The following is a 23,481-nucleotide window of genomic DNA, read 5'->3' on the forward strand; positions in this document are numbered from 1 at the left end:
GGCTGGAGACAATTTGTTTGGACAAGCAATAGAGAAAAAAACAAAAAAATTACAATTTTTTTAAATTTTTTTTTTTTTTTTTTGCTTTTTAGATAAAACTACAATAGAATGGTCAAAAGACTTAACAGTGATCTTTTGCTTTTTTTTTTTTTTTTAAGACAAAAAAGTTATGTACATCAACATTTACTGTACAAGTTTCTGTTTGGGAGAAATGAAAATAAAGAAAAGAAAAAAAAAAAAAAATCAGCATACACCAGAAGTGTGTGTAGCAAGCGTCGATAAATGTTCTGGGCTGTTTTAAAACATATTGACAGGGGGAAAAAAATGAAAAGAAGAACAGCACATTTTTCCATCTGTACTGTACATTTTTAAACACTGAGGGAGAAGACGAGTAAAAAAAAAAAAAAACCAAAAAAAAAAAAAAAAACGGGAAAAAAACAACCAAACAACCTGTCGCTTTAGTTCTCAAGTCAGATATCTCTGTGACTGTTGTGTTGGGCGCCCTCCGAGCGTGACAGAGGGCGCCGACAACATCTGCTTTGACCAAATCACCTATCCACTGGCAAATCTGTAATCTCTGAAGATTTGAGGTGAGGCGTCCGTCCCGCTGCTTCACACTTGAGATTGACCGACCTGAACACGCTCCCCGTCGCTGTGTGAAGTCATCGTCTTGGTGTTTCAATTAACCACCTCGATGTGTGTATGAATCCAGTCTATGGTTACGTGTTCAAGCTATGTGGATTCTGGCCTTCTCCGTCTCCTTCAGCCTCTTGGCCTGCTCCTCCTGAGAGGGGGAGAGGGGTCTCTTGGAGGCCGCCCCGTTCAGCGGGTCCGCTCCTCGGCTCACTAATGTGGGGATGGAACTGCCGACGGCGGGCGCTGTGTGTTTGGATGCCACATGTTCTGCAGAGAGACAGAGAGAGGACAAAATGGTGTTCATTTTGGCACCTTTTAGAATTGTGACAAAAAAAAAATAAAAATCCTACATTTGACTTTCAAGTGTCATTTTTGTCAAGGAAATTTTTATCGGAATTTTGTGCATTTCTAATTATGTCGCCATCTTTGCTGTGTACTGTTACCACGGTTACAGGTGTTGTTCTCGTCCACCACAAAGTCAGTGGAGACGGCACCGTTTACTGGTTCATAGCAGACAGTTCCCCCTCTGCTCTGCACGAACACATCAGACTGACTTTGGAATCATGCTTCCCGGCTGCATGCGAGCCAGCGGGCAAGAGGTTTGCTCCGAAACGTTTAAGAGGCCGTTTGTTCCCTAAAATAATTAATTGTCTGGGTTTACCTCAAGACAAGCAGCTAAAACGTCAGATTACATTAAGACAAAACAGTTCTTTCAGTGGCACATTTAGAAGGAGCTTTATGCTAGGAAGTTGACAGCCAGCATTAATCTTGCAAATGACACTTCCGATCGCCCACAAACAAAAAAACGTCTGACTGAAAGTAATATTAACACACTCTACACCCACATACTTGATGGGTGCTGGTAACGATATAACGGTTAACATTAGCTTATGCTTATTAAATATAAATGACACCGTCCTGTCCCGCATCATTTTGTGGTTTGTTCCAGCTGTTGTGTTGTCGTTTTTCCAGTTTTTAGGGGGACTGAGGCTGCGTTTAGTCCATAAACTGGCAAAGACGCGACATTACTGAAATGCAACACGCTGCTTATTAGTGCAGCAGATCAAGAAGCTGAAACCAACTTTTGAAGCTTTGGCAGTGGAAGACACCTTTTGAGTCAATACATGGTTTGACACACTGCATATATGTATTTTTTCCTCCACATAACCTAAACTGTGCCATATTTCAGTTCAGTTTGTTAGAAATGGTTACTTTTTATTCAGTTTTAGTCTCATTTACGTCTCAGAAATAGCTTGACAAACATTTTTTGCCATGGTTGTCCTTAAAGGAATTAAATTGAACAAAAGCAAATATAGATAACTGATTAAAAAAAAACAAACACTCCGACACTCACTTGAGCCAATGACAGGAATGGACATGCCCTTTTCTTGGTCGGCAGGAGGAGCGTCAGTGGTGAGGGTGCCCTCAATCACTGCAGGCTTAGGAGGTGTGATGCTACGTTTGGAACAGACGAGCCAAAGTTAAAACGGTAGAACATCAAATAACAGTTTCACTTGCTGGGAGAATAGCTGGAGCTCACTTGTGGCGGTTGAGGGCCAGTTTAATGGAATTTTTCACAACACGACAGCTGTTGCTGGCTGGGAGAGGCGACGAGGCGTCTGGCAGCTCCATGCTGGGAAGTCTCTGAGGAAGGAAGCGGCCACAATATAAAATCACTCACTGACCTGATTTAAAAGTCAGTTAATAACTTACCAAAACACAAATCTGCCATACAGTAATAACCAGTTAACAAAACCACTCAGGCATAAAATAGAGGTGATGGTTTACAATGAGGACATTACCTGTGTTCTTGAGGTATCAATGGTTGGAATGGGCTTAGCCTTTGATCCAGAAATGGGGGTCTAGTGGTGAAGAGAGCCAAAATGTGAAAATGTTATTTCCGCTTCTTCCGGCTTTACAGGGTCAACAGAGGCAGACAGAGTAAATGACACCTACAATATTGGGTCCTTCTCCGAGTGTGCAGGAGTCAGATGGTGGATATGGCTCTTTAAATGTGGAGTCGTCGTTGGACACCACCTGCAGCAAAAACAGCAGTGTCACTTCAGCTTCTACTCTGCACGTTAAACGTGCTCAAAACACTTACGGACCGACTCCTGACCTGAGAACTCCCTCCTCACCTCTGCGTCTTTGTGCCTCTTGGCCAGGTCCTCTTGTGTCGGTGAGTGTGGTCTCTTGGCGGGAGCTCCATTGACAGAGTCCTCCAGGCCGTTGGGCTCCTCTCTGGGGCTGCTGGTGGCGTTGGGCTGCACGTCCCCGCTCAGCACTGTGGTGAAGGAGCTGCTGGCTGGTGGGGAGGGGGGCTTTGCTTTAACCGAAGGCTCTTTGGAATGAGAAGGGGGCAGACGTGAAGAAATTAGATGAGGATGATTTATCTAAATCAGTGATATACTTTCAAAAGACATGCTTTCAAATGTACAATATTAACATGTATTTTGTTGAGATTTTGGTTGAAATCTATTATGTTTACATATGATGGTTAAGTAATGGGACCTTCAAATATGTAATATGACTCCAACTACTAACTGGTGAGCAGCCCATTGCTGACAGACACCATGGCAGGAAAAATGACTCACTAGAGCCGATGACAGGGATGGACATGCCTGGATCTTGAGCAGCTGGTGCCGCACTGGGTGCTGGGGAGCCTTCTACAAACAGTTGCTTGGGAGGGCTGACGCTGTAAAAACAGAGAAGACAACATTCACTCATGCTGTAAATCTGAGCGTGAGCAGTGCATATATAAAAACATGGCAGAAAGAAAGACAGGATCTGTATTACAAAAGAACTTCTGAGGACAATTACAAGGCTAAAATGTATGAGGTGGAAACACAGAAGGGTGGAGGTTCATCATACCTGTCATCTGTGTCAGACACAGGTTTAGAGGGTTTGCTGGTCGGGGAGCTAAAGGGGGTCCCTGAGTCTGTGTCCCTGGAGGTGTCCAGGTGACTGCTGTCCAGGGAGATCCGCTTAGAGCTCCCTCCGTTAGAGCTGCGGTTCAACTCAGCTATGCTCTGAAGAAAGGAAGAGAGGGCAAAATAGACAGACAGGGGAAACGTTAAGACAGTAACGGCAATGTGTTTAAAAACAAATAAGGCTTTGTTGCAACATAAACAGGAAGATATCTCACCCTCTTCTTCTTCTGCACCAGTTCAGGAGGAAGGTACTGATGGAGCTGTTTCTTCTTCACGTGCGTTGCTTCAATCTTCATCCCATCCTTCAGCATGTTGATGTTGTTGGCTTGTCTGTACACTGCACAGAGCAACATGTCACGGAAAGGCTTAGTTACACGTTGCTCCCTCGCATAGTCAAAGAGACTGCTGGCTGTTTTCGCAATTAGGAGCTGGGACATTCGACCTCGCTGAATTAATATCTTCCGATGCTGCCAACTGCCAAATAGCCGAGTGTTGGGCAATTTTCTGGTAATAAGCTATACTGTTTACACCTAGTAGTGCCTTGTTCTGGCTCGTCTTGAGGAGACAGTGAATTCTGCCCATAGAGCATGGCTTTTGTTCCTGCAGAATGCCTCTGTGTACCATTTTCCTACTGACAATTCTGTTAAAATATGAAACCTCCCTTTACGTTACAATAAAAAAATAACCTCTTGCCATATTATTTATAATAAAGGTAAAAAGGTGTCTTACAGTTAGGAAAAGGTTCATTTTGTGGTGCTCAAGAAAGTTCAGCAGAACAGCAGAAATTGTCCCTGAGCATATGTACATGCGGTGTTTATTCCACTCATCAGCCACACTGAGTCATTTCATACAACGGCAGTGTTACAGTACAATAGTTCATATCGTGTGGCCTATTTCATCTTAAATGTGTCACTAAGTTGTTGCATCCCTAACAGCCAGCTATGAAATGGGACCCACCAGTGTCTGTGAAGGACTGGATGTCGTACGTCAGGTCAATGTTCACACTCTCCGCATTCTCCACTTTCTTGAAGATGATCCCAATGAACCACATGGACACAAAGTCGTTCCTGTAACAGAAACACACACACACACGGAGTTAACTCATCTATATTACGGGCTGATTTCAGACTGCAGTACTGACTATGCTTGTAATGCTAGAGCACGTTAGTTGAGTAGACATACATACGCTTACAGCACTTGTAAGGCTGCATGCAATGAATTCAATGTGCCTGCCTAATAATAAACAACATTCCCCCAGCCAGTAATGATTTTATGACTCACTGGCATTGTTCACAAGTCAACAGGCAAATTGTTCCAATTATTCAAGAACAAAAACTTGCTCAGTGACCATAGACAGAGTTTGATTAATGATGAGCAGGGTTTGCTTTCACTTATCCAGAACCTTCTCACTGAGCTGCTCGTAACGACAAAACTGGACTCACTCATTGCGGTTCTCTTTGGACCCAGGGAAGGACTGGGGGTTGACATGAGCCAGGGTGATGTATTCATTCCGCTCCAGATTTCCCACCAGAACGCGGATCTTTGACTCCACCAGACCGATCCTGAGGCAGAACATCAGGGTGTCATTACAGAGGTGATACAAGTCCTGCATCACAGTATTGCAGTGAGGTTTCCTGCCTCCATGACCTTTTTTTTTTTTTTATAAGTTAGATTGTACTTATTTATTAGTTATATTCTGTACATGATATGCTACGCACTACACAATAAAAGGTGAGGATGGCTTCAAGTAGTTGCCACCTTACAGACCTACTAGAAATCCAGTCCTTGACACTCACCATTCTAAGTGGTTTTCTTCTGTGGACGCACTGGCAGTCAGAACAATGTAATGCCTGCAGCACACACAGAAAGAAATCAGAGAAGTGTGGGAAGAACTTTCATAAACAAAATGAGTCGACCAAACTCTACTGACCACAGTTAAGATGAGTCAAATCCTCCCAAACCCAACAAGTGAAAACAATCAGTCGGTCGGAAAAAAAACTGGCAACATCCAGTTTTAGTTTCAACTGCACAAATACTGTATGGCCAGCCAGAACTGTTAACGTACTAAAAACAGTTTCTACACACAAACGCGTACATGATTTCATTCATTTGTGAAGAACATATAGACACAACACGTACATCTTGCATGTGTTCCTCATCTGAGCATGTGTTCCTCATCTGAGGAAACCATGATTGACATAGATATAAGAAACATTTTGCTTTGGTAAATAAAATGTTTCATCCATCGATTCTTTATCTGAAAAAACAAAACACCTACTTGTACTTTTGGAAAAAGTTGGGTGGCTCAAAAAGTTTGGACCATTCTGCTTTTCCTTGAAGAATCTCATCTGTGACGCTGAGGCCTGTTAACACCAGACACAGTGGGACAAAGACACATCAGTCTCCACAACTCTACGCTCAAGAGCTCCAAGATAAGAGACTTATTTTTGCCTCCTATCAACTCCGTAAAAATGATGTTACTCGGAGGAATAGAAATGTATGGTAACTTTTGCCTTTCACAAAACTAGGCGAGATGAGATTTTACGAGCTGGAAAACCAGGTGCACAGATGCAGTCATGTAGTCTGTAATACCGTATTTGAACTCTTCGCTCATGATGGTTCGCGTTGACGTGGAGACGTTGTAGGTGGAGTTCTGCTGGGGATAGGCAGGGGTGATGATGGGCATCAGGTGATATCTGTCTGATGGGTTCACCTAAAAAATTAAAAAAAAAAAAAAAAAAAAGAAAAGAAGAAAAAAGGCTCAGGGACCTACGCTGGTTTCCACTTCAGACCTGAGAGCCTTCACAAACATGTCAGCAAACTCCACCCACCAAACTCAACCAGCGCTGCAACTTCACGCCCATACACTGAAAGGCACCATATAACCAAGGGCACACATCCCACGCACACCCCCACACCCAGGGTGCATCCCAATTCACTCTACTGCCTCTGTGTGTTTCCCTAATTTGCATTTTTTCCCCTCAAACAATGCGAGGAAGAAGGAATCAAGGAGACACATGGAAATTAGATTGTTATTAGTAGTAGTATCATTATTATTAGTGCTAGTAATTTTATCTTCCAATGTGAAAACATCATCTGAAATATTACATGTGCACACTTAGTACCAACTTCTGGACAGGCATCCACACACCGCTATAATAAACCTGTATATTATACAGGTATAATAAACATTTTAAGTGCATTAAGCATACTCGTAATGATTTGCTTTGAGTGGGATTCCATGCATTCAGTGACCTTGTCCATCTTTTTTTGTGATGGACTATGTGAGAATGCCGTCTTACAACAAAGAGCTATTTTGGGGTGAAAGTACAGACTGGAACTCGAAGAGCTGTTCGACATCGACTGCACAGCATTTCACAAGACATTTCTGCCAGCAGCAAAGCCTCTACAAGGCAATTATTTGTTTCTGCGCAACATTTTGATAGATCATCATCTAGATGATGGGGAAGTCTGCACAGTGAACAGAAAATACTTAATGCAGCCTAAACCTTTGGGAAATTATAAGATTATATCCAAAACGCACGGTGATTGTTGGCTGTACTGTGACTGAACGGAAACGACACCAACAGATAATTAAAATGTGTTTATTGCTGAAGGGACACTGCAAACATGACAGCATTTACAACATGTAGACTGTTTTCAATTAAGGCTCTAGACCAATTAGTTTGGGTTAATTTAAGAGATGAAAAACAGAGAGAACAAGAGAACTGAAGACAAAACAAATAGATCCAAGCTGTGGCCGAGGAAAAAGAATTAGTCAAATGGATGGCCTGTGTAAAGGTGTCCTCAACAAATTGTTTTCTGCACTGCACACAGTACTGTTATTCATCCGTGCACACAGGTTTCTGACTGCGGGCTCATGTTATTTAAACACAAATGTAAGATCTGTTGCGCTAGTTAACGGCTAATTCATTTTTACTGAAGGGGTGTGTCTGTCTGATAAAAGACGTCCACGTAGGAAGTCATCCTTGCTCCAAGCTGCTCTGGTTGAGCCTCGTCCGAGCACAGTTAAGGGCATTGGAACTCATATAGGACACCCGATCATTCCGGGTCACATGGGGACAAACGAATAAGGAGACATGAAATAGGAGAAAATAAATGTACCTATAATTTATCTGTTGCTAACTTTAACTTTAAAAAACACCAATAAAGTTTGAATAACTCAGCAGATTAATTCTGTTCAGATGGGGTTTCCTGTGTCTACACAACAATACACACACAAAACCAAGGTAAAACAACATTATCAACAAGTGGAAATTAAACACAAGGATCATACTCACTCTAGGATCCCACACAGGTAAATTCAGATTACTGTCCTCAGGCTGTTTCAATAGCACAGGATTCGGCCACTCCCTGTGTGATGAAGAAGACAAATGTAGACAAATGTGAGAACGGTGCTACAAATACAACCAAGTGCTGCACAATGCTGTGAAATACTGCCATCAAGTGGAACAGGACAAATGTGAAGTTACACCTACGGCAGCTTAATTCTCACCATTTAGAAAACACCAAGAAGAACTTGTGGACCAGCGTGGCAGCCACAGCGTTAGGGTAGAGCTGACAGGTCCTGGCCACCAGCATGGCCCATGACACTCCACCCAGAAACCCCAGCATGTTGGAGTAGATCCCCCGACCTGCAGGCAGAGGACACATCACATCACATCTCCATAATATCCGTTTTCCAAAACATGAGCACAATGATGGTTTGTCAGCTGTGCATGAAACTGGGAGAATACCTTTAGGAGGTCTTTAGTTATCCACACAAATTTGTTATGTCACTCTGTAGAGGATTTTTATATGAGCTCATTGTGACGACTACTGAATATGACCCATGGATGCAATAAAAGCAAGTATACAAAAAGCAAATGTAAGAGTGCGTCCACCTTTACAATAACATTTGAATCCACTCACGTTTTGCCCACAGTTTGATGGCTCTCAACGTCAGCCTGAAGTTCTCTTTGTTTGGCACCAGGTACAAAATCTCATCAGTCACTCGACAGCCTGTAAGACAAAACACCAGGTTTGAGTTTCAGATGACTAAACACTGCTGCTGTTAAGATACATATACCTGCAACAACTAGCTGCTGCAAGTCTGATGCTCTACTGTTGCACTTAAAAACGTTAAGAGCAACAGTAGAATAATTTACTCATGTAAACAGAAAATCACTCTGGAAAACTGCAACAGCATGCAGCCGCCATCAGCTTCTATACTGTACGTAGGCAACCAGGTGGAAGTCATGCAGTGTACCGTTGAGGCTGCGGATACATCGAATGTCCAGGTTTCTCAGGATGGAGTCTCCCCTCAGGTCCAGGTTGTCTGGAATGGACTGTAAGGCCAGTCTGGCAAAAAGCAGGTCAATCTGGTTGGGAAGAGACAGCAAAGTAACAACGCAGAGATCAAACAGAGTGGAAACAACCCATCGTCAACCCCATAGACAATTCTTTTCAGGTTGAGTCAAATATATAAAAGGGACTTTACACAACATAATGCATTATTAGGCAAGGTCTGCTTAAGCCATTTTTCTTGTGGAAGTGACAAGTAACTTCAAAGCAGTAGGATGAGCTTATAACTAATTTGGTTTAAATGCTTTTTATTTTGAAATTTCATCAGGGAAAAACACAAGACTTCAAATGCCAATTACAACATGTGCAGAAGTTTCAAACTTAGTTAACTACTGGAGCGGCGGTTATGTTGCTGCTCATCCCCGTCGCCTCATTTCATATCTCCTTCTCCTGATGTGCAGGAGAAGTTTTCATGGACCTTGACTACAAACCGGAGCATCAACATGTGTCATGACGTTGCTACCTCAGCCCACAAAGCTTGCTTTAATCTGTACCCAGTGTTTGTTAATGTCTGGTCAAAACCATCACTCCTTCAGAGTTTCTACACACTTACCACCATTACTTTTTCAAACTCAAATTTCCAGACTTCTCTGTAGATTTTTCAGATATTTCTGTACATATAGCTAGATGTGCATTATGTGAATAAATGGTTTTAAAATCAAACTGTTTAACGTGTATGTTACCAGGCTTTACATTCGGGATTGTCCAGCGAGCCCTTGGAGAAATCACAAGTGTATGCAATTCTAAGATATGGCCGCATTTTCTTCTCAACTAATTTAGCAGCAGAAGTCCAGATTTTGTACAGTTATTAAATGCACTTTGTACAGGTGTAACAGGTCCTGCCTTGCTTTTGACCAGCTTCCTCTGGCTTGCACGCTCTCTTACAGTTGTAAACATTTTGACTGTGCTGGCTGCTTTATCCAAACACCATGAAAATATTCTGCTTGTACGATCAATTCACTTTTGGAAATTCTGAACTTTATATTTTGGAAATGACTAGAATCAAATTCCTTACTTCTCAAAACTGCAGTAACCCTGATCTTTGTACAGCTATTGTGGCAGTTACAGCTGAAAGGAAGTAATCTTTTGAATCACAATCTTACAACACTACAAGCCCGTTATCTGTAAAGAGCTTTGACAGAGTGTGTGTAACGTGGTGTGTATTTAGTTATGCCATACCCTTAAAGTAGATGACACACATCAGTTGGATCGCTTACCTCAATTCCATCAAATTTGAATTTTATCACGGGTACAAAAGCATCCTCGACAGCCTTGAAAAAGCACCAAGAGAGAAAATATCACCAACAAATCTGCTACAAGGCAACGTCACATGGCTGATTGCCAGAGTCATGGAATAAAATTAACACCAATGAACAAGAGGTGAAACTCAACAACAACAACAACAACAACAACAGAGCTTTCAAACTGCAATATATGCAGACACATTCAGTAATGCGTCCTGCACGCTACTCCTTCAGAATATCTCCTACGGTGCTTTGAAAAGTTTTGAAAACAGCTGAGAACAGATTTGTGGGCTCAGACTCAGAAACATGAGCATAGGACTGTGAGAGTCAACTAAATAGCCATCTACCTGTCACTTTATACAAGGAACACCTGGTTACTCTCAGCACCATTTATCCACCAGTGAAAGTGCACTCTGACGCTCTATGTGCCACTATGCAATTCTGAATTAGATCTACCAGATTTTTTTTATTGCAAGTAAACATTTGAACAAATAGCAGCTTATTTTATAATTTGAATTGTAAATACAATTGCGTGTCACCACAAACAAAGTCAGGTGGTGCAAACGCTATGATCATGTGTATTGGTGTTAATAAATATGCACACCATGGGAAATTAACTCTGTTTACCAGCAGATCTAAAACACGCCACAGGCAACGCTCCTGGGTATTGCTCATCTGCTGAGTTACTATATTATTATTCACTATGGTGAGGAGCTTTCTCATTCAGCAAATGTGAATATATACACCAGAGCTGCGACGACTAGTCAATAGCTACTTATTCAATTATTGGTTTTTAAAGCAAAAACATTTAACGTGAGATATTTATAGGTTCTCAAATGTGAGGATTTGCTGCTTTCCATGATCTGACATTTTAGTGAATTTAGTTTTTTGGGGTTTGGAAATGTTGGTTGGACAAAACAAGACATTTGATTAGGTCACATTGGTTTTAGGATATTGTAACCATCTTTTCTGGCTGTTTAATGTTTTGCATGACCAAACGATCAAGACATTAAAAAACAGAATTATTAGTTGCAGCCTTAAATCGATACCAATATACCCAGTACAGTGGACTCGGCGCTCTTAGAGAGGAGCTGGGATGTGGGCTGTCTATTGCTTTCGTCCACTAAAACCTTTGAGCCGACTGATTTTTCAAGCTCAAGGCTCAAACTGGGGCTTCCTTTACTGGGAAAACATGGTGATTCCCTTTTAAGGACTTGAAAAGCGTGGGACCTTTGCCACACATGCCTGCATACATACATGTTAGTTTGTTATCCTGCACTTTAATGACGGAATGCAACAGTGACTTACCCTCAGGTCTTTGATCTCTTCATGCTGCTTCAATTTCTCAAAGAAAGACTGGAAAAAGTCACTTCTCTCTACATGGCGTGGAGCCACACATAAGGCATCAATATCAGCTCCTGGAAGAAAGATTAACTTTGATCTGTGTGATCTGCGTTGCCTAGTAGGTTGACCTAAAAACAATCTGCAAAGCTGCAGCAGCATTCAAGGCTAGAGAGAGTTCATGTGATAAAATGTCATGGATAAACAGCTAATAAACGCAGCTGTAGTGAAGTGCAGCGAGTTTTGAGTAATGTTTTCTACCACTATCTCAAGTCATTCATAATGTAGTGTGATTAAAGTGACTGAGCTGATAAATCCTGGCAGTGCTTTTGACAGCCCCAACCTATAAAATGTTGTGGGTTTAGACATTTTAACAGAGCTGGTTTTGCAAGACTCCGATGACCTGTGGTGTGTGTAAAAATTGTCCCCGTGATACTGGAATTATACCCAATATGTTAAAAGCTGTTGTCAAACTGGATTCAAACTGTGGGCTCCCACATATTGGTTTTTTGTATCGTGAAAGATAAATTCGTATACTACAACAAGCACTAGTAAGCCAATTCAATCAAGGTGAAAGTTTGCTGTGACAGCAAAAACAACAGCTTGAACAAAAAAATGCAACCAACCAACCAATTTCCAACCAACAGAAAACAATTGAGAGGTGAGGTAAACCTGTGATGCTTTGCTGAAATTGAAGGAAAGTGAATTATTTTCCTTTGGCTCTCTTTGCTGGCTTACACTTGCTATCTCTGTAGATACTGAGAACTGAAACTTTTCATTTGTTTGCTCTCCTCTGAGGTTTACTTGCTCATAACTGATATGAAAAGGTTCAACTGATTTTTACGGAAACACACTATGACATTCGATTTATCCAGGTTTGCAATGGGTTGTTAGAAATGAAGCACTGAAAACTGATCAGGGGTTATACAGCTGATGTCAATCAATGAAGAGAAAAGGTCAGTCACCACCAGCACCATACCAGTTAATTTGGAACAAACTTACTTATTCAGATTAATGGCAAATATTGTATAGTTTGATGAGCATGCCTTTAAAATAACCATTTTTAGTTTTTTTTTGTTGTTATTGAATAACAAACAGTAAGACGCACAGCAACGCATTTTTCTGTTACATGTGTATTTATTTTAAATAAGTTTCACATTTTCACATCACTAGTTGTGTTTGACGGTTAAAGCATGGAGGTTCCCAGACCACATTCACACTTGTGCCTCCCCTCTAGTGAGCCAGCTTTGCACAGCTTTTGGACCCCAAAACTAGTCTTTTCAAAAACATTCAATAGCAGAGGAATATGACAATGCCAACCTCTACTTTAGCGTTGTCAGAGTGACCTGAGCTTTTTCAAAAACAAAGACCCGTGCCTGCTTAGACAGGGTTGAGTGCTGTGTGCTGGTGATTTTCTATTGACTTTCTCTCATTGCTCCTTTTGAATGCGTATTTGGCCAATCACAGAGTACAGGTGTTTTTTGTGTTTTTTTTTTTTTACTGTTGCTGGAAACTATTAATCATAGAGCAGTGATTTAATTAATGAGGTTGCTGCAATCAATGAATGAATAAAATGCTAGATTATCGGCCCGACATACCTTTTGTGTGCACCCCAAGGCGGTATGAACCAAATGTAAATATCTTGCCCCCAACACAGCTTATAGCTGATGGTGGAAGGTTCTGTAGGAGAGAAGCACATACAGTGGAGTCAGTATGATGTTTCTCCTCTTTATGCAATAACACTAATAAGCTTTAGTGCTTTTTTTAAAAAAAAAAAACAAGTTAGAAGGCATTCAAAACCTCAACAGAACCTACCTTTAATTCACTGATCTCTGCGATCCATTCTTTAACAAAGTTATTCAACTTTCCGAGAACTGCAAGTCTGAAAGGACATACAACTTTTAGCAGCTAATTCAATTAAGTTGCAAGAAAATGACAGAAAGACACCACACATATTTAGAAATGCAGCTGCCATAAATGTGTCTATACATTTAGTTACCACAAAGACATGAATCTACACAAGATGCAGCACAATACAATAAGTCTTACAATAAGTGCTGCCGCCGAGAAGGGGTTTCTATTTTTGTCAGGAACACCGGTGAAGTTCTGATGCACTGCATTACATGTGCGCGTGTTCTTTGCAATGAAAAATGTGCTGTCAAGCTGCCCAACAGTTGTGTTTTGTTTGATATGAAGCTATCCTTGCTCACCTATGGTTCAGTTCCTCTTCATCTTCAAACACCCCAAAAGGTTTCATTGCATCACAGAGCTTCTTGGTGTACTGATGGTCTATTTCTCGTGGGGGTGCAAGGCTGATGGCAGAGGTGATGCCATAGTGTTTCTGAGGCTGCTGCCCACCAGGCATGTTGCTGTGGGGACACACGGCATGGGAGCAAGGCATGATGCATTAAATGACAACTACTACACAACGACATTAAACACGCTACATTCTTTTTTTTTTCATGTCATGGTTGCTCAGCCGCTGTGTTAAATAACAGGCGAGATGTAAACCAAGTTTCTGTTCCTGTCTCCCCCATCGCCGCGACCCCATGTGTAAACACTTGGCTACACGCTTAGACAGCAATGTGCTTGACTTACATTATTGGAACAATACGCGTAATAATGGCTCCATAGTCGTGCGCAATTCCAAATGTGAAAAGTGAGTTTACCAAAATTTAAGAAACGTGTTTGAAATGTGCGACTGTTCAACCACAACTGGCGGCGAGCGAGCGTTAGCCGAGGGGCTACAAACAGGTTGGCAGCGCTAACAAATTGGCTAATTTAGCAAGTTAGCAAACGTTAGCTGGCTGCTTCTGAGGATTTGGTTCAACTAATGACTCGCTTTCCTGATCAACCCATGTGATAATTGACACATTTTCACACACGAACAAGTGAAATCTGTTCATTTTGTTTGTCGTATTTACTCTATAGTTACCCAACAACACGCGAGCTAGCCAAGAAGCGGTGCCTGCAGGCCTTGTTTGGTTGTTGTGACAGTTGGCTAACGTTAGCTTTTAGCCTATTCTTTAGGACTCTCTTAAATGCGAACAAAAATGATCATAAATGGAAAATGTACCACATGCATGACTTACCTTGACATTTCTTTCATGACACTTTAAAAAGCTTGCACTGTTTTTCTGCTGTAAACCCGTCAAAAGTAGGAAAGTCAGCAAGTGGAAATGATAACAGCCTCGACCTGATTACAACAATGGTCACTTTCCAGAGAGCAGTTCAAACCTTCCCACTGAACCGGAATCACTTCTTATAAGAAACCGTATCAGCTCGTAATCCTGAAAGAATACTCATATCTAAATCCTTTCCGACGCGCACATGATTCTTTTACGCAGTGCTAGCGGCTAAACACGCGTTTAATAGCTGTTTAGGCCTTTTTTAATATTCAAAACTACAAATGTAACGGCGTTTGTCGGGACAACGTCTGCGTGCAGCACGGCACGCTGGGCAACCGTCGTCAGGAGGCGGACCCCGCCTCTCTGAGCTCACGTCACGTGATCGCCGAGGCCTGGCGCTGCTCGGCTTGGCCGGGGTTAGCTAGCGGGGTTAGCTAGCGCGGCTATGCTAGCTGTGGCTCGTCGGAAGCGGAAAAACACGAGATATATCGAGACATTTACAATGAATATGTTTGAAAAGAGGCAGCGCAAAAGCTTAAGTATAATACAAAATTCTGTGGGCTATTATGGGTTATGTTTGTTAGCCTGTAATGACTCAAATGTTCCGAATATTTAAAACTGGAGAGGTTCAGACTTCAGTGAGAGAAACCCTCAGCACATCAGTACAGGTGGTCACTGAGGAGCTAAGCACAATGTCCAAGTTAATACAAGACGTTTTCAATAAAATACAGACAGCTGCAGGATTAACAGTGGAAATAGACAGATCTGGAGATTGTTGAGACAAAAAAGGAATATATATTTTTAAAATTTAATTAAGGTATTTTTTTTTAATGCAAAATAGAAGTTGCACATCTGAAAAGTAGGCTGCTGTGTCCTATTTACTGTTGTGTCCACCAGCGCCTCCTCACAGCAACATTAGAATATAAAACTAAAAAGAAACTTGGTTAGATTAATTAATAATGAGGAAATGCCATTGTTCTCCATCCCATTCCCTCGTAACCAGGCAGCAATGCAGTTAATAGAAATCAGCATTCATCTGCTTGTGATTATTATTATTATTATACATGCAGTGTTCATCCACAGTCGAGGAGAAACAGGAAGGAAATGCTTCAAATTTTAGGACATAATTATTGGCTGGCATTTCAAGACAATAGCTAATTAATTTTCTCATTTTTTTGGTGGACAATATATCCACCGATAATTTGTGCAACCTTAGAATGAATTCAAATGACTTTATATGCATAAGGGGATGCGATGAGATGGTGACTAAAGGAGGTCTGCAGATGGCAGAGTTTGGGTATCTTCTTGCTCCACCAGCTCTTTCCTGCCTTTCTGTGTTGACCTTGAGGTCATTCTTGTCACAAAAACAAAACTTGAGCAACCTAAAAAGCTTACCTAACTGCAACAGAAAATGCATCACTTCATTAATTCATATCTAGACCACTTTATTTGGTGGAGAGCTCAGCTCGGCCTTCAGGTCATCTGAAGAACACATGTTATCTATCTAATCTTACCAGGTTAAACAGACCCATCTAGTGGGTAGCTTAAAGTATTACAGTTGGTGTGAAATCTCAAGCTCTTGTTGTAATGAGCCATCACTCTTGATTAACTTCAGCGAGAGCACTGATCCGTCCTTAACATTTTGATTCACAGGCAAGACACTGCACACATGATGCAGATATGTGAAATTACAGTGCTCATCATATTCACTCCCTGTCAACTTTTGTAAGGCAAGCTATTGTGACTGGCAGTAGTATATATGTTAAGAAATACAGTCCTAAAAAATCGTTTGAACTAATATGACATATAGTTTTGTTTTGTTTTTAAATGTTTGTGTTGAAGGGAAATGTTTCAGCTAAATATGGCATTTGGTTTTAATTAGTTTGTATATTCTTTGCTTAAAACAGTGTTTTATAACCTAGTATTTCATCAAAATGTTGTTAGAACTTTGATGCACTCTATGAATTTAGATCAAAAGATGTATGGTCGGCCAAGTAAAAAATACTGTGCAAATAAAAAGTGTTTTTTTATACTCATTTTAAACTTCTAATACATTCTTTCTCTCTGCTATTTTGAACCGTTTTCTATGTTTGTTTAATTGCCCAGTGTTGAAGTTCTGATATCAGCACATTCTTGTCTCACAGGGATTGCTTTGGGCATGAATCTCAAGACAAATCACGTATAAGAACAAACCTAATGCATATACACTGTGGCTGTTGCCAGCTTGGCTTAATGTGTGTTGAAGTGGATTTCTATTGGTCTGCAGAACGACTGCAGGAAAGCACTATGTCACTTACTGTGACAGTGCAAGCGACCTTTCAACCCTTTCACTCCTCCCCACTTGGCCTACGCCGACTTCTGCATTTTGGACTTTCAGTATCAGTCAGTTTGTTTAAACCACTCAGATCACTACGCCAGTCAGAGAGGCTTAGTACAGCAGCAAAGAGCCAAATCTATTGCAAAAATGAGCCACGGACTTGTTCCTGTGAATGTGGAAAATTGGATTGCAGAGAACCAGAATGCTTTTCTGCCACCAGTGTGCAACAAGCTCATGTGAGTATCTGTACTTTGATATATAGTCACATTGTTACATGTGAGTCACCACAGTAGGTTTGTCTAGATTAGATAATGTGATGAACAATAAATCACCCTGCAACAACCATTGAAAATATCTGCAAATCCCAATAAATGTACAGCTTTGTTGCATAATCAAAGAAACAACTAAGAGTTCCACTTTCTGTTTGAGGACATGTACAAAGGTTGTTTTTTTTATTCATTTTTCTTTCAGGCACTTTTCCCAGGTGGTTATCATGTTTGTTGGAGGTCCTAATACCAGGAAGGATTATCATATTGAGGAAGGGGAGGAGGTAAAAGAGAAGTGCCGAATTATTCTGCCTGAAGTCTTTAATCACAGAAGAATTCAATACTTTGCAGTGACAGTTAACACAGTTCACTCCCCACTTTCATTTCTGACTGCCTCTGAAAGCTAGAATCTTCCCCCACTAACAAGGGCAAACTCCACCACAGTGTTGTAATTCTTGGTCAAACTATTTTGACTGACGCTGGCTGACTAATCTGTGTTCCCTTGCTGTTGGCATCCTTTGCTGTTTGGCTTTTTTAACTTTAAGGTGCCAAAGTATAAAGGGCGGCCAGCTGGTCACATGCAACATGCAACAACTTGTTACTCTTTGGTGATACTTGAGCAACATTCTTAAAGTTGTGGTAGTTTTCTGCACTATGCTTAGTAATTCTTTAATCATGCTCAAAAAACACCCAACAATCATGTTATTGATACGGCCAAACCAGATATATTGTCTTCCTTCTTCCTTGTGAAAACATGGTGCCTACATTACCCACAATCCAACTTAAGCACAAAACAGTTTGGTTGGAGATTTGGGTGTGTTATGCTGCAGTAGTGGCTAATATAGCCTGGGGCCACTAGCCTCAAGCAGAGATGAGCAGCAGGCTACAGAGGTCTGGTTAGCTCACTTGACTCAAGTGACATCACTTGAGGCAATTTATCAGCGTTGTCACAGCTTCCTCTGGAGCCACAAAGTGTTTCGTACATTTTCTACATCAGTACAGTTCCCCTTGAATTTAAAGACAACATCTTTTTCTTTTTCTCTCCACTTTAAAAAGCTCTTCTACCAGCTGAAGGGCGACATGTGTCTGAAGGTGATTGAAAATGGCAAACACAAGGATGTGCACATCAAGGAAGGAGAGGTGAGCTCTATAGCGATTTTACATGCTGTTTTTTTCCTCTTTGTTATATTCTGTATAATAAGTCAGAACAATGTATTACTATTTATACCATGGTGTCCACTGTAATTTGATAATGGGCTCCTACTTCCAGAAGCTGTGTGTTCACTGCTCTTTATGATGTATCGCAGCCCTTCAGTGCTCCATCCTCTGAACACAGCAGGATGGTAGTGGCTGCATAGCCAGCTAGTCAAATTATGCTTACTGTTTGTCAACCGTAAGCAGTGTTATGGACTTTGAATCATGCTAGCATAACGTCAGCTTTCTGGCTCATAGCTGAGCCAAAGTGTCCCAATGAGCTGAGTGGACTAGAAATATCTACTGTTGTAATGTTGTGTCTAAGTTTCGTACTATTTCCTGGAGTAGTGAACAACATTCCCATTGCATAAGAACCTTATGGGACGGCAGTAACTGTTCCAGGTTTTAGGACACGATGCTAGTCAAGCCCTCGGACATTTACAGGGAAACTGAGTTATGGTTTTTGGAAAAACTTGAGATTCTGATTGCAAAATGCATCAAAATATAAATTAATGGTTTTAATTTTTTGTCTTTGGCAAGTGTCCAAGGTATAAGCAGGATAATGGCCAATGAGGTGTCCATAATTGGGAGTTAATGGAGGCCAAAACGGTCGTCCATGGAGTGTATCATTTCCTGATAATGGATATCCCACTGGGTGATGTCCCTTGCATATGGAGTGGCCTAAACAGTCACTCATCCTTTCAGAGGCTTAGGGTTTTCTTCTGATGAAAACAAACTGGTCACTTTAATAAAACTTCAAAATTTGTGTGATGAACGTTGTTGTGTGATGAACGTTGTCTCTTTCACACTGTTTTACTCTGACAGTCTGCGTGCCACTAATATCCCCCCCCCGTTTGCAGATGTTCCTGCTGCCAGCTCGGATCCCCCACTCCCCCCAGAGACAGGCCGACACTGTGGGGCTGGTGGTGGAGAGGAGACGGCTGCTGACTGAGACTGACTGCCTGAGGTCAATACTGTCTCCTCCTCTTCTGTTCTCTTCTCTTCTCTCTTAATCTGCCCTTTATATCAGGACAGACAAGAACCCCTGACAAATTTGAATCAGAAGAAAATCAAAAAATGTGAGTGCTGAGAATTTTCAATTTTTAACAAGTTCAAACCTGCAGTCATTTAGTGGTGATACACACAATTTAGAATAAAATCAAAAACATATTTTAGGTAGTCTTTGGGTCAGAAACTTTCATCCACATTACCTGTACAGTAGTATTCTCCCTGCTCAGGCCCAAATCCAGCCTGAGCATGACAAGAGTCCATGACCTGAGCAAAGATTTGAATATGTACATTTTCCAAACACCAGATAAATAAACAGATAGATAATAAGAACATCTAATGTTTTATTTTTAGATTTTCCCACTTTCTGTTTGCATGCAAATCATTTAACAACCTGCTGTGCCTCTGTACACCTGACTTCATGGTTATAGAGTTCAAAGTCTTGCGCCTTTGCGTATTTTCGAGCAGTGAATGAGCTGACACAACAGATGGTCAGTCAACGGAAAAATATTCACCGAGGGAACAGTGCCTTTTCACTTTTCAGTGATTCTGCTCAACTGAACTGAGAAACGAACGGATGGTTTCATGGTGTGATTCAGTTCAGTCTGCTCACCCAAAACATTTGTTGTGTTGTACGAATCATTCGTGAACGCCACATCACTGGGATTTGTAGTTTTAGAACACAGCTGGCAGAAATACACATTATACACTAAACTATGATGAACAATACAAAGACTTATATCTCACAGATACACTCTCGTCCAAATAAATGCCAGGATTCAGTGTTGCATGCATATGACTCCTCACTCTTAACGTTAGCGTGTGCTGGTGCTTTCAGGTACTATGTGGACAACACCACTGATATCCTGTTTGAGAAATGGTTTTACTGCCAGGATCTCGGAACCCAACTGGTGCCAATAATCAAAGAGTGAGACGTCTTCATTGTTATCTACACACTCAGTCTGCAGCACATCGGGTTACTTGCATTAATACATGTATTCTTGTTGGTTGACTTTGAAGGTTCATGGCATCAACACAGTACAAGACAGGAAAACCTGATCCAAGTGAGTTGCTCTGACGTTTCTTGTGATTAAACTAAAGCCTGCCATCCCTGTAAGTCTTGAACTGGTGTCTATGTTTGGGTGAGCAGACGAAGTCTTCAGAGAGCCCCCCTTCCAGATGAACACCATGAACGTGATGTCACCCTTCTCCTTCAGTGACTGGCTGGACAAACAGAGGCCGTCCCTGGCCACCGGCGGGCCCATCGAGATGTTCGGGGCTCAGTTTGAGACAGAGGTACAAGGACTCATGATATCAGATGCTTTTTCATTCAAGTTTTACACTTACAACTTCTTCAAATGAAATGTGTCTGTAGCACAGAGCTTTACAAATGTTCAGCACTGTCCTGGCCTTACTTGTTATTTGATCAGATAGCTGCTGATTTAAATCCTAATCCTGTGTATTTTGGACTAATTCACACAGGCAGAGCACTTGTGTGGCTACTTTTAGTTGAGTCAGTTTTATTTGTGTATCTCAGAATCACAAATTTGCCTCAGAGGGCTTCACAGTCTGTGCAACATACGACACCCTGTAACCCATTTAACAAACAAAAAAAAGGGAGAAACCTCAGGAAGAGCAACAGAGGAGGGCTCTCTGTTCCAGGACGGAACACACGAGAACTTTTTTAACAAAAAAGTATTGTATACAAAAGTATTGTTACTGTTTCAGTAGCAACAGCATCAGGTGTCATGTCGGCTGTGGCTCAGAGGTAGAGCGGGCCGTCCCTCAATTGGAAGGTCGGTGGTTTGATCCCTGGCTATGAGTCAGCATGTCAAAGTGTCCTTGGGCAAGACACTGAACCCCAACTTGCTCCTGAATGTGTGAAAGAATAGTCTCCTCCAACTTGAATGAATCCTGAATGAATGAATGAATGATGTGTGAATGGGTGAATGAGGATGTGATGTAAAAGTGCTTTGAGTGCTTGAAATGACTAGAAAGGTGCTGTGCAAATACAGACCATTTACCATGTCTGCAGTAGTGGTAGAAATGTGAGGCTCCAATGAAAACTTGTGTCTATTGTCATTTTATAGGTCACAATTTAAAGTTTACATGTAAAACGTGCAAGAATTGATGATAAAGGCACAGAATATATTTATATATATACAGAACAGTGTTGTTGATGGTGGTGATATGGAAGGAGGATGCAAAGATGCGATAATGCTCCATCTTATGACCATGACAGGTAATGGTGTTTGGACCTGGACAGACACAGACGTCGGTACGGCAGAGTGATGTGTGGATTTGGCAGATGGTATGTTCTTCATATGTCCACTCGGTGTCTCAGTGCTCTTTAGGTGCTGCTGTATTCATGCCTGACCTGCTGTGTTATAACCTAGCTCTCACTTTGTCTTGCTGTAATCATCTTATCATGATCGCTTATGCATTACCGCCCTTCTTTCAAATGTTGTGTTTTACCAGATTTTTTTGCATTCTATGTATTTTATTTTCACTTTCATTTTTGATCTCCTTCTTTTGTTCTATTTTATTCTCTGTCTTCATTCTGTTTCTATTTTCATGTGAACCCCTCAGTGGATGTAATTTCTTTGTTGTAAACCACAAATAAAGTTTCCTTTTCTTCTGTTTATTTTCATCTCCTCTGTCTCTCAGGAGGGATCCTCCAGAGTAACCATCAATCAGCAGGAGTTCACTCTTTCCGCGGGAGAAAGTTTACTCATTACCGAACAGAGCCCGTAAGTCGACATCAACACGCTTTATATCAATGTACAAGTGATTCATTAACAAGTATTGCTATAGTGTTGTTTTACTTCCCAAACGATCTGATTTTTAAAGGACATGTTTTGGCAGTAATGACTTCAGATGCTGCTCTCAAGACTTTTATTTTTACCCCCCCAAAAATAAATAAAATAAAACAATCTGACACGGCTTCTTCCTCTGTAGGTACCAGTGGCAGAGGGATGAGGGGACTGTTGCTCTGTTTGTGGTCCAAAACCCTGAGCGGAAGAGACCCTGAGCATCACCTGCCAGTCCACACACACACACACATATGAAATATCTGTAAATGTGGGGGGGCAGGACTCAGTGTAGGTGTAGTAATGAAAAGTAGATTGTATATCCTTGTGTAAGTATTGTAAATCTTTCACTCATGTTACAATCTTCTGTTATGTGTTAATGAAAGGGAACATTGACCATTCCAGTATTGCTAAACACTAGAAGCCAATGAATCTGAGACTGTAATTTGCACTTTGTCATGGTTACACAATAAGATTTTATTATTGCATCTAATTTATGTCTTTACCTATGAGCGGAATTAGCTAAATAGATAAATATCTGTAGGGATAAAATTGTGAGTTGTGATCATTTATCCCAATCCAACTGCCTTGTGAAATGTGTTCCAGTACGGGCTTGTGGATTTTCCCTGGAAGTAGAAAAGCTGAGAAAAAAAAAGTGATGAAGAAAATCACTGTCAGTATTATCAGCCTCCTAACAAACTGCAACACTACAGTAACAGTCCTGGTGTAATAATGTTAGTGGCTGAGAGGACAGTAGGCACAAGTTTCAACAAGTGTTCGCTCAAGACATTCATGTGGTGCATTCAAGTTCAGCGGGCCAAGTTCATATTAAATCAATGCCGTGTAATTCTGATGCCCTTTTCCAAATAAAACCAGAGCTGATTAGACATGATTTTAAAGCAGAGTTGACTGCTTTCACTGAGAAAAGCTTTTTCTGCTAAAATATAAAACTGTCTGCAGCTGTTGACGATACATAGAGGTAGGCTTGTTCTAGGTACACTACAAAAAACACATGAAACATCACAATCAGAGATGTGCTTATGGATATTTCGGAACAGTTGCTGATGTAGCCTGTACAAAACAAATGATCACTATGTGCTGAAGAATGTAGGAATTCACTTTTGTATTTGTGGAGAATTTTCAGCAACGGTTATGTTGAGAGTTGCTTGTTCCCTCACAGATGTGACTTTGGGTTTGGAATTAAAACTATTATCTGACATTGACTGTAACTCTGGCCGGCAAT

General features: G+C 41.1%; 2 protein-coding genes across 2 annotated transcripts; one reads left to right on the forward strand and one right to left on the reverse strand.

The window, feature by feature from the left end:
• Positions 1 to 413: 413 nt before the first annotated feature.
• Positions 414 to 14,949, reverse strand: papolg (poly(A) polymerase gamma). Its single transcript, XM_070840752.1, has 24 exons — positions 14,608 to 14,949; positions 13,726 to 13,884; positions 13,331 to 13,397; positions 13,114 to 13,195; positions 11,483 to 11,592; positions 10,148 to 10,201; positions 8,836 to 8,947; positions 8,499 to 8,588; positions 8,083 to 8,221; positions 7,868 to 7,940; positions 6,159 to 6,279; positions 5,845 to 5,929; positions 5,363 to 5,416; positions 5,009 to 5,128; positions 4,524 to 4,633; positions 3,782 to 3,903; positions 3,508 to 3,665; positions 3,231 to 3,331; positions 2,775 to 2,977; positions 2,593 to 2,673; positions 2,439 to 2,498; positions 2,177 to 2,280; positions 1,991 to 2,091; positions 414 to 903 (listed from the first exon to the last, which is right to left on the reverse strand). The coding sequence occupies exons 1-24, from the start codon at positions 14,622 to 14,624 to the stop codon at positions 728 to 730; spliced, it is 2,499 nt and encodes an 832-aa protein (XP_070696853.1). The 5' UTR covers positions 14,625 to 14,949; the 3' UTR covers positions 414 to 727.
• A 2,077-nt stretch (positions 14,950 to 17,026) lies between these two features.
• haao (3-hydroxyanthranilate 3,4-dioxygenase) lies at positions 17,027 to 23,137 on the forward strand. Its single transcript, XM_070840973.1, has 10 exons — positions 17,027 to 17,196; positions 17,432 to 17,510; positions 18,283 to 18,366; positions 19,281 to 19,387; positions 20,267 to 20,356; positions 20,449 to 20,492; positions 20,579 to 20,724; positions 21,671 to 21,739; positions 22,096 to 22,178; positions 22,387 to 23,137. Exons 1-10 carry the CDS (start codon positions 17,108 to 17,110, stop codon positions 22,457 to 22,459), a joined length of 864 nt encoding a protein of 287 aa, XP_070697074.1. The 5' UTR covers positions 17,027 to 17,107; the 3' UTR covers positions 22,460 to 23,137.
• Positions 23,138 to 23,481: the final 344 nt, after the last annotated feature.

The sequence above is a fragment of the Pempheris klunzingeri genome, chromosome 12 (assembly GCF_042242105.1).
Source record: "Pempheris klunzingeri isolate RE-2024b chromosome 12, fPemKlu1.hap1, whole genome shotgun sequence".
Classification (NCBI taxonomy): domain Eukaryota; kingdom Metazoa; phylum Chordata; class Actinopteri; order Acropomatiformes; family Pempheridae; genus Pempheris; species Pempheris klunzingeri.